The 12,500-nt window shown below is 43.6% G+C and overlaps 1 protein-coding gene across 1 annotated transcript in view; it reads left to right on the plus strand.

The window, feature by feature from the left end:
- Positions 1-12,500, plus strand: part of LOC120037505 (synaptic vesicle glycoprotein 2B-like) — a 32,754-nt gene that overhangs the window by 9,812 nt on the left and 10,442 nt on the right. The window contains exons 4-9 of the mRNA XM_038983536.1: positions 505-638; positions 3,040-3,129; positions 4,033-4,146; positions 11,443-11,531; positions 11,754-11,918; positions 12,059-12,192. Of these exons, the coding sequence (XP_038839464.1) occupies positions 505-638; positions 3,040-3,129; positions 4,033-4,146; positions 11,443-11,531; positions 11,754-11,918; positions 12,059-12,192 (726 nt within the window). The remainder of the gene's footprint in view (positions 1-504; positions 639-3,039; positions 3,130-4,032; positions 4,147-11,442; positions 11,532-11,753; positions 11,919-12,058; positions 12,193-12,500) is intronic.

The following is a 12,500-nucleotide window of genomic DNA, read 5'->3' on the forward strand; positions in this document are numbered from 1 at the left end:
TGTTGTTGATGATGTTGTTGTTGTTGATGTTGTTGTTGTTGTTGATGATGTCGTTGTTGATGATGTCGTTGTTGTTGATGATGTTGTTGTTGATGATGTTGTTGTTGATGATGTTGTTGTTGATGTTGTTGTTGTTGTTGATGATGTCGTTGTTGATGATGTCGTTGTTGTTGATGATGTTGTTGTTGATGATGTTGTTGTTGATGATGTTGTTGTTGATGTTGTTGTTGTTGTTGATGATGTCGTTGTTGTTGATGATGTTGTTGTTGATGATGTTGTTGTTGATGATGTTGTTGTTGATGTTGTTGTTGTTGTTGATGATGTCGTTGTTGATGATGTTGTTGTTGTTGATTATGTTGTTGTTGATGTTGTTGTTGATGTTGTTGTTGTTGTTGATTATGTTGTTGTTGATATTGTTGTTGTTGATATTGTTGTTGTTGATGATGTTATTGTTGATTTATGTTGTTGTTATTGTTGATGATGTTGTTGTTGATGTTGTTGCAGGCTGGGGCATCAGCCTGGGGACACAGTACCAGATCCACACCTGGAGAATATTCATCCTGGTGTGTATGTTTCCAGCCATCATTGCCCTCATTGGACTGGTCTTCATGCCAGAGAGCCCACGCTTCTTCCTGGAGGTAACAGACTGTGTGTGTGTGTGTGTGTGTGTGTGTGTGTGTGTGTGTGTGTGTGTGTGTGTGTGTGTGTGTGTGTGTGTGTGTGTCTGTGTCTGTGTGTGTGTGTGTGTGTGTACAGTATGCAGCTTGTTTTAACCCTTATTTTACCAGGTACGTTGCCTGAGAACACATTCTCATTTACAGCAACAACCTGGGGAATAGTTACAGGGGAGAGGAGGGGGATGAATGAACCAATTGGAAGAATCAGGATGAGATTGTTGATATTATGATGACTCAGCAGCCACATAGCATTCTGATATTATGATGACTCAGCAGCCACATAGCATTCTGATATTATAATGACTCAGCAGCCACATAGCATTCTGATATTATGATGACTCAGCAGCCACATAGCATTCTGATATTATGATGACTCAGCAGCCTCATAGCATTCTGATATTATAATGACTCAGCAGCCACATAGCATTCTGATATTATGATGACTCAGCAGCCACATAGCATTCTGATATTATGATGACTCAGCAGCCACATAGCATTCTGATGATATGATGACTCAGCAGCCACATAGCATTCTGATATTATGATGACTCAGCAGCCACATAGCAATCTGATATTATGATGACTCAGCAGCCACATAGCATTCTGATATTATGATGACTCAGCAGCCACATAGCAATCTGATATTATGATGACTCAGCAGCCACATAGCATTCTGATATTATGATGACTCAGCAGCCACATAGCATTCTGATATTAGGATGACTCAGCAGCCACATAGCAATCTGATATTATGATGACTCAGCAGCCACATAGCATTCTGATATTATGATGACTCAGCAGCCACATAGCATTCTGATATTATGATGACTCAGCAGCCACATAGCATTCTGATATTATGATGACTCAGCAGCCACATAGCATTCTGATATTATGATGACTCAGCAGCCACATAGCATTCTGATATTATGATGACTCAGCAGCCACATAGCAATCTGATATTATGATGACTCAGCAGCCACATAGCATTCTGATATTATGATGACTCAGCAGCCACATAGCATTCTGATATTATGATGACTCAGCAGCCACATAGCATTCTGATATTATGACGACTCAGCAGCCTCATAGCATTCTGATATTATGATGACTCACCAGCCACATAGCATTCTGATATTATGATGACTCAGCAGCCACATAGCATTCTGATATTATGATGACTCAGCAGCCACATAGCATTCTGATATTATGATGACTCAGCAGCCACATAGCATTCTGATATTATGATGACTCAGCAGCCACATAGCATTCTGATATTATGATGACTCAGCAGCCACATAGCATTCTGATATTATGATGACTCAGCAGCCACATAGCATTCTGATATTATGATGACTCAGCAGCCACATAGCATTCTGATATTATGATGACTCAGCAGCCACATAGCATTCTGATATTATGATGACTCAGCAGCCACATAGCATTCTGATATTATGATGACTCAGCAGCCACATAGCATTCTGATATTATGATGACTCAGCAGCCACATAGCATTCTGATATTATGACTCAGCAGCCACATAGCATTCTGATATTATGATGACTCAGCAGCCACATAGCATTCTGATATTATGATGACTCAGCAGCCACATAGCATTCTGATATTAGGATGACTCAGCAGCCACATAGCATTCTGATATTATGATGACTCAGCAGCCACATAGCATTCTGATATTATGATGACTCAGCAGCCACATAGCATTCTGATATTATGATGACTCAGCAGCCACATAGCATTCTGATATTATGATGACTCAGCAGCCACATAGCATTCTGATATTATGATGACTCAGCAGCCACATAGCATTCTGATATTATGATGACTCAGCAGCCACATAGCATTCTGCCTCTCATAATAAAACAAGAATTAAATCACACTGCTGTGTTGTTTCACACAGAGTTGAAACAGTTGAAACATCTCCCCCAGGCCCTTTTACATGGTATTGTACACTCTTAGAAAAAAGGGTTCCAAAAAGGTTATTTGGCCTTTCCTATAGGATAAACACTTTTGGTTCCAGGTAGAACCCTTCTTGGTTCCAGGTAGAACCCTTTTTGATTCCAGCTAGAACTCTTTCGGGTTCCATGTAGAACCAAAAGGGTTCCACCTATAAGCAAAAAGGGTTCTCCAAAGGGTTCTCCTATGGGGACAGTTCCTACATGGAACCCAAAAGAGTTCTCTCTGGAACCAAAAACGGTTCTACCTTGAATCAAAAAGGGGTTGTCCTATGGGGACAGCTGAAGAACCCTTTGAGGTTCTAGAGAGCACCTTTTTTCTAAAAGTGTAGCTGTATATTCCAGTCGCTACATGTGATAGGCTGACAGATGTTTGTGTCTGTCTCTGTCAGAATGGGAGACATGACGAGGCCTGGATGATTCTGAGACAGGTCCATGATACCAACTGGAAGGCCAAGGGAGAACCAGAGAGGGTGTTCACTGTGAGTACACCACCGGTCAAACCAATAACTCTCCTCTAGTACAGTCAACCAGAGAGGGTGTTCACTGTGAGTACACCACCGGTGAACCCAACAACTCTCTTCTAGTACAGTCAACCAGAGAGGGTGTTCACTGTGAGTACACCACCGGTCAAACCAACAACTCTCCTCTAGTACAGTCAACCAGAGAGGGTGTTCACTGTGAGTACACCACCGGTCAAACCAACAACTCTCCTCTGGTACAGTCAACCAGAGAGGGTGTTCACTGTGAGTACACCACCGGTCAAACCAACAACTCTCCTCTAGTGCAGTCATGAGGACCACACTCCTAGTTCAATATAATGTTATATAATCACTATTAGTTCTATATCAATATAATGTTATATAATCACTATTAGTTCTATATCAATATAATGTTATATAATCACTATTAGTTCTATATCAATATAATGTTATATAATCACTATTAGTTCTATATCAATATAATGTTATATAATCACTATTAGTTCTATATCAATATAATGTTATATAATCACTATTAGTTCTATATCAATATAATGTTATATAATCACTATTAGTTCTATATCAATATAATGTTATATAATCACGTAGTTCTACAACAATATGATGTGATATAGTATCTCCTGTCCTTCCTGTCAGGTGTCCAACAATGTAATGTTATGTAATCACGTAGTTCTACAACAATATGATGTGATATAGTCTCTCCTGTCCCTCCTGTCAGGTGTCCAACAATGTAATGTTATGTAATCACGTAGTTCTACAACAATATGATGTGATATAGTATCTCCTGTCCCTCCTGTCAGGTGTCCAACAATGTAATGTTATGTAATCACGTAGTTCTACAACAATATGATGTGATATAGTCTCTCCTGTCCCTCCTGTCAGGTGTCCAACATCACGACTCCTAAGACCCAGGAGGATGAGTTCATTGAGATCCAGAGTGACACCGGAACAGCCTTCCAGCGCTGGACCGTCAGACACACCAACCTCCTCAAACAGGTAACAGCTGGACCGTCAGACACACCAACCTCCTCAAACAGGTAACAGCTGGACCGTCAGACGCACCAACCTCCTCAAACAGGTTACAGCTGGACCATCAGACACACCAACCTCCTCAAACAGGTAACAGCTGGACTGTCAGACACACCAACCTCCTCAAACAGGTAACAGCTGGACCGTCAGACACACCAACCTCCTCAAACAGGTAACAGCTGGACCGTCAGACACACCAACCTCCTCAAACAGGTAACAGCTGGACCGTCAGACACACCAACCTCCTCAAACAGGTAACAGCTGGACCGTCAGACACACCAACCTCCTCAAACAGGTAACAGCTGGACCGTCAGACACACCAACCTCCTCAAACAGGTAACAGCTGGACCATCAGACACACCAACCTCCTCAAACAGGTAACAGCTGGACCGTCAGACACACCAACCTCCTCAAACAGGTAACAGCTGGACCGTCAGACACACCAACCTCCTCAAACAGGTAACAGCTGGACCGTCAGACACACCAACCTCCTCAAACAGGTAACAGCTGGACCGTCAGACACACCAACCTCCTCAAACAGGTAACAGCTGGACCGTCAGACACACCAACCTCCTCAAACAGGTAACAGCTGGACCGTCAGACACACCAACCTCCTCAAACAGGTAACAGCTGGACCGTCAGACACACCAACCTCCTCAAACAGGTAACAGCTGGACCGTCAGACACACCAACCTCCTCAAACAGGTAACAGCTGGACCGTCAGACACACCAACCTCCTCAAACAGGTAACAGCTGGACCGTCAGACACACCAACCTCCTCAAACAGGTAACAGCTGGACCACCAGACACACCAACCTCCTCAAACAGGTAACAGCTGGACCGTCAGACACACCAACCTCCTCAAACAGGTAACAGCTGGACCATCAGACACACCAACCTCCTCAAACAGGTAACAGCTGGACCGTCAGACACACCAACCTCCTCAAACAGGTAACAGCTGGACCGTCAGACACACCAACCTCCTCAAACAGGTAACAGCTGGACCGTCAGACACACCAACCTCCTCAAACAGGTAACAGCTGGACCGTCAGACACACCAACCTCCTCAAACAGGTAACAGCTGGACCGTCAGACACACCAACCTCCTCAAACAGGTAACAGCTGGACCATCAGACACACCAACCTCCTCAAACAGGTAACAGCTGGACTGTCAGACACACCAACCTCCTCAAACAGGTAACAGCTGGACCATCAGACACACCAACCTCCTCAAACAGGTAACAGCTGGACCGTCAGACACACCAACCTCCTCAAACAGGTAACAGCTGGACCGTCAGACACACCAACCTCCTCAAACAGGTAACAGCTGGACTGTCAGACACACCAACCTCCTCAAACAGGTAACAGCTGGACCGTCAGACACACCAACCTCCTCAAACAGGTAACAGCTGGACCGTCAGACACACCAACCTCCTCAAACAGGTAACAGCTGGACCGTCAGACACACCAACCTCCTCAAACAGGTAACAGCTGGACCGTCAGACACACCAACCTCCTCAAACAGGTAACAGCTGGACCGTCAGACACACCAACCTCCTCAAACAGGTAACAGCTGGACCGTCAGACACACCAACCTCCTCAAACAGGTAACAGCTGGACTGTCAGACACACCAACCTCCTCAAACAGGTAACAGCTGGACCGTCAGCCACACCAACCTCCTCAAACAGGTAACAGCTGGACCGTCAGACACACCAACCTCCTCAAACAGGTAACAGCTGGACCGTCAGACACACCAACCTCCTCAAACAGGTAACAGCTGGACCGTCAGACACACCAACCTCCTCAAACAGGTAACAGCTGGTCCGTCAGACACACCAACCTCCTCAAACAGGTAACAGCTGGTCCGTCAGACACACCAACCTCCTCAAACAGGTAACAGCTGGACCGTCAGACACACCAACCTCCTCAAACAGGTAACAGCTGGACCGTCAGACACACCAACCTCCTCAAACAGGTAACAGCTGGTCCGTCAGACACACCAACCTCCTCAAACAGGTAACAGCTGGACCATCAGACACACCAACCTCCTCAAACAGGTAACAGCTGGACCGTCAGACACACCAACCTCCTCAAACAGGTAACAGCTGGACCGTCAGACACACCAACCTCCTCAAACAGGTAACAGCTGGACCGTCAGACACACCAACCTCCTCAAACAGGTAACATCTGGACCGTCAGACACACCAACCTCCTCAAACAGGTAACAGCTGGACCGTCAGACACACCAACCTCCTCAAACAGGTAACAGCTGGACCGTCAGACACACCAACCTCCTCAAACAGGTAACAGCTGGACCGTCAGACACACCAACCTCCTCAAACAGGTAACAGCTGGACCGTCAGACACACCAACCTCCTCAAACAGGTAACAGCTGGACCGTCAGACACACCAACCTCCTCAAACAGGTAACAGCTGGACCGTCAGACACACCAACCTCCTCAAACAGGTAACAGCTGGACCGTCAGACACACCAACCTCCTCAAACAGGTAACAGCTGGTCCGTCAGACACACCAACCTCCTCAAACAGGTAACAGCTGGACCGTCAGACACACCAACCTCCTCAAACAGGTAACAGCTGGACCGTCAGACACACCAACCTCCTCAAACAGGTAACAGCTGGACCGTCAGACACACCAACCTCCTCAAACAGGTAACAGCTGGACCGTCAGACACACCAACCTCCTCAAACAGGTAACAGCTGGACTGTCAGACACACCAACCTCCTCAAACAGGTAACATCTGGACCGTCAGACACACCAACCTCCTCAAACAGGTAACAGCTGGACCGTCAGACACACCAACCTCCTCAAACAGGTAACAGCTGGACCGTCAGACACACCAACCTCCTCAAACAGGTAACAGCTGGACCGTCAGACACACCAACCTCCTCAAACAGGTAACAGCTGGACCGTCAGACACACCAACCTCCTCAAACAGGTAACAGCTGGACCGTCAGACACACCAACCTCCTCAAACAGGTAACAGCTGGACCGTCAGACACACCAACCTCCTCAAACAGGTAACAGCTGGACCGTCAGACACACCAACCTCCTCAAACAGGTAACAGCTGGACCGTCAGACACACCAACCTCCTCAAACAGGTAACAGCTGGACCGTCAGACACACCAACCTCCTCAAACAGGTAACAGCTGGACCACCAGACACACCAACCTCCTCAAACAGGTAACAGCTGGACCGTCAGACACACCAACCTCCTCAAACAGGTAACAGCTGGACCATCAGACACACCAACCTCCTCAAACAGGTAACAGCTGGACCGTCAGACACACCAACCTCCTCAAACAGGTAACAGCTGGACCGTCAGACACACCAACCTCCTCAAACAGGTAACAGCTGGACCGTCAGACACACCAACCTCCTCAAACAGGTAACAGCTGGACCGTCAGACACACCAACCTCCTCAAACAGGTAACAGCTGGACCGTCAGACACACCAACCTCCTCAAACAGGTAACAGCTGGACCATCAGACACACCAACCTCCTCAAACAGGTAACAGCTGGACTGTCAGACACACCAACCTCCTCAAACAGGTAACAGCTGGACTGTCAGACACACCAACCTCCTCAAACAGGTAACATCTAGGATCCATTTCAGGGAGGAGCCCCAACCAGGATTCAATCAGCATCCAGCGACTGTCAACACAATACCTCAGACACCAAGAGATCCTGATCCCCAGGAGGACGCTAGGTGTTGGATTTAGATTGCTACAATACATATTCTTGATTCAAAATGTTAGACAGTTTTTGAGCTGTCAATAACACTGCTGATAAGAGTGTGTTAACTTCTTATGGCTGCAAGGGGCAGTATTGAGTAGCCAGTTAAATCGTGCCCATTTCAAACGGCCTCGTACTCAATTCTTGCTTGTACAATATGCATATTATTATTACTATTGGATAGAAAACACTCTCTAGTTTCTAAAACCGTTTGAATTATTTCTCTGAGTGAAACAGAACTCATTCTGCAGCACTTTTCCTGACCAGGAAGTGGAACGTCTGAAATCGATGCTCTGTTCTTCTTCATGCCTATACATGGGCACAAGACCTATTAGTATACATACACGTCATACACCTTCCTCTGGTTGTCAAGAGGCTGTGAGAGAAGAAATGAGGTGATTATCTCGATCTGATTTGGAACACATCATCTTGGAATCTCGTGTCCACCATTTTCGGTACTCTGAATAGCGCGAGCTGGACAGTATGATTGCCTTTTGTTTAGCCTCCGTTATAGGCGACTACAATCTCCGGCTTTGATTTTATTTGATACATGTCACCATATCATCGTAAAGTATGTTTTTTCAATATGGTTTCATCAGATTATTGAAATGTTTTCGGGAGTTTTGCTGTGTTCCGTTCTCTTCCGTTTGTTGACATGGAGAGTGTCGTGGCACCCGGCTAGCGCGCTTGCTAAATGAAGAGGGAAAGTGTCCGTTCTGAATCCAAACAACGACTGTTCTGGACAAAGGACACCTTGTCCAACATTCTGATGAAAGATCAGCAAAAGTAAGACCCATTTTATGATGTTATTTCATATATCTGCCGTAGTCGCCGGCGCCCAAGTGTTTCTGGCTATTGTGCTAAGCTAATATAACGCTACATTTTGTTTTCGCTGTAAAACACTTGATAAATCGGAAATATTGTCTGGAATCACAAGATGCCTGTCTTTCAATTGCTGTACACTATGTATTTTTCAGAAATGTTTTATGATGAGTATTTAGTTATTTGGCGTTGGTGTCTGTAATTTTTCTGTCTGCTTTCGGTGCAATTTCTGACTGTAGCTGCAATGTAAACTATGATTTATACCTGAAATATGCACATTTTTCTAACAAAACATATGCTATACAATAAATATGTTATCAGACTGTCATCTGATGAATTTGTTTCTTGGTTAGTGGCTATTTATATCTTTATTTGGTCGAATTTGTGATAGCTACTGATGGAGTAAATAACTGGTGGAGTAATGAAAAATGGTGTCTTTTGCTAACGTGGTTAGCTAATAGATTTACATATTGTGTCTTCCCTGTAAAACATTTTAAAAATCGGACATGTTGGCTTGATTCACAAGATGTGTACCTTTCATCTGGTGTCTTGGACTTGTTAATGTGTGAAAGTTAAATATTTAAAAAAAATATATTTTGAATTTCGCGCCCTGCACTTTAAGCTGGCTGTTGTCATAAGTGTACCGACGTCGGGCTTGCACGCCAAACAGGTTAAACTGTCAATAACACTGCTGATAAGAGTGTGTTGAAAACTGTCAATAACACTGCTGATAAGAGTGTGTTAACCTTTTCTCAATAGGGGGTGCTGTTTGCACTTTGTAATAATTTCGTTCCCAAATTAAACTGCCTCGTACTCAATTCTTGCTCGTACAATATGCATATTATTATTACTATTGGATAGAAAACACTCTCTAGTTTCTAAAACCGTTTGAATTATATCTGTGAGTAAAACAGAACTCGAGTTGGAGCAATTTTCCTATGAGGAAGTGAGAAATCTGAAATCTGCAGGCTGTTCTGAGGTCGGTTTATTAATTTGCATGTCTTCTATTAGTTGAGATGCACTGCATACGCCTTCCCCTGGATGTCAGCAAATAGTGAGAATTGAAATGGAGTTGTTAGGCAGATCTGAGGCCTTATAAATGGGCTGGCAACGTGGGGTCCTCTCTTTCTTTCCTTCGCCATGACGCAAGACAGACCTCAGGATGGCGTTCTAGAAAGCTCCCATTATAGCCCTTAGATATATCCGGCTATGATTTTATTCGATATAGGTGTTAAAGACATCATAATGTTGTTATTTTAAACCGAGTTATTTCAGTTTATATCAGTATATTGCGATTTTCGGATATTTCTTTGTGCTGCGTTATAGTGAGTTGGGCACGTCTGGGCCACATGGCTAATGTTTACTGCTAATTCCAAAGTTGAAGGCGACAATCTACAACCGAGCAACGATTCTTTTGGAAAAAGGACAACTTGCCCAAGATTCTGATGGGAGCTCATCAAAAAGTAAGAACTATTTATGATGTTAATTCGTTGTTCTGTTGAAAAATGTAAAACTCATATTCCGCCATTAATTTCGGTGCGGTCTCGCTTTAACGCACGTTGTATGTCGTAGTAACGTTAATTTTAAAAATCTAACACAGCGATTGCATTAAGAACTAATGTATCTTTCATTTGCTGTCCAACCTGTATTTTTTAGTCAAGTTTAAATTTAGTTACTGATTAGATTAGGTGCCTCTCCCAAGATTTCTCCCGACATATTGTTGGCAGCTTGGCTACTATTCTCATTGTATAACCACGATTTGTGCCGCTAAATATGCACATTTTCGAACAAACTCTATATGTCTTGTGTAATATGATGTTATAGGACTGTCATCTGAAGAAGTTTGAGAAGGTTAGTGAAAAAATTAATATCTTTTGCTGGTTTATTCGTTATCGCTATTGTTGGCTTGAATCAATGCTGTTGTGTGGTTGGCTATTGTAGTAAGCTAATATAATGCTATATTGTGTTTTCGCTGTAAAACACTTAAAAAATCTGAAATATTGGCTGGATTCACAAGATCTTTGTCTTTCATTTGCTGTACGCTGTGTATTTTTCATAAATGTTTTATGATGAGTATTTAGGTAATTCACGTTGGTCTCTGTAGTTATTCTAGTTGCTTTGGTGAGAGTTGTGATGGTGGCTGCAATGGTAAACTATGATTTATACCTGAAATAGTCACATTTTTCTAACAAAACATATGCTATACAATAAATATGTTATCAGACTGTCATCTGATGAAGTTGTTTCTTGGTTAGTGGCTATTTATATCTTTATTTGGTCGAAATTGTGATAGCTACCTATGCAGGAAAAAAATGGTGGGAAAAGCAAAGTTGTGTTTTTTGCTATCGTGGTTAGCTAATAGATTTACATATTGTGTCTTCCCTGTAAAACATTTTAAAAATCAGAAATGATGGCTGGATTCACAAGATGTGTATCTTTCATCTGGTGTCTTGGACTTGTGATTTAATGATATTTAGATGCTAGTATTTACTTGTGACGCTATGCTAGGCTATGCTAGTCAGCTTTTTTACTGATGGGGGTGCTCCCGGATCCGGGATTGTGTGCAAGTAGAAGTTAAACTGTCAATAACACTGCTGATAAGAGTGTGTTGAAAACTGTCAATAACACTGCTGATAAGAGTGTGTCTGAACCAGGAGGATGGTTTGTGTTGTTTCCTCTCCAGGTGATGCAGAACGTGATGTCTCTGGCAGCACCAGACCTCAGACTGCAGGGTCTCTTCCTGGCTATCGTCTGGTTCACCATGGCCTTCAGGTAAACAAACAGTAGTAATCTTTTGTTGTGAGTATATTCAACAAATCCCCCTGTTATTCCATCAGGTGCTCCTCAACCAACACAGGAGATATCCAATCCAGCCAAAGCAGATGGTGAACGTCTGCATATCTAAAACTAAAACTTGCTACCTGTCGAGAGCACTGTTACGTCACTATTGGACGTGTCAATCATGACGGGTTGACTGTTACTTCTGTTTCTCAGCTACCACGGACTGTCGGTGTGGTTCCCCGACATGATCAAGTACATGCAGTATGAGGAGTACGAGTCCAAGGTGAAACTCTTCCATCGAGAACGAGTGGAGCGATTCCACTTCAACTTCTCCCTGGTCAACCAGATCCACAAAGAGGGAGAATATGTCCACGACAAGTATGTCACAGTGATAACACGATGGGATATTTTTTTACTGGACAACTAGTAACCCTAACCCTGACAACAATGTTGTCAGATGTCTCCACTGAAGCAGGGCTGTTCTCTCTAAAAAAAGACTTGTGCTATCTCTTATCTAGGTTCATGGATATAGAGATCAAGTCTGTGAAGTTTGAAGATTCCCTGTTTGAGAACTGCTACTTTGAGGATGTCAGGTCGACCAACACGTATTTCGAGAACTGCACCATCAAGAACACGGTCTTCTATAACACAGGTAGGTGTTATATCTGTGCAACGACTCTCAATCCATTTGTCCCTGATTCAAGCTCCACAGAGAGACCAGACAAGGTTGTACCTGTTCACCTTAGCCATTGAACCTCTTTTTGAGACTATCCATAGAGAGACCAGACAAGGTTGTACCTGTTCATCTTAGCCATTGAACCTCTTTCTGAGACTATCCGGATATGTGAGGTGTATTATGGATGTGATGTACAGTGCATTTGGAAGGTATTCAGACCTCTCAAATGTTTTCACATTTTGTTACGTTACAACCCTATTCTAAAATGGATTAAAAATTAAAAT

This window comes from Salvelinus namaycush, unplaced genomic scaffold (genome assembly GCF_016432855.1).
Source record: "Salvelinus namaycush isolate Seneca unplaced genomic scaffold, SaNama_1.0 Scaffold1732, whole genome shotgun sequence".
Taxonomy (NCBI): domain Eukaryota; kingdom Metazoa; phylum Chordata; class Actinopteri; order Salmoniformes; family Salmonidae; genus Salvelinus; species Salvelinus namaycush.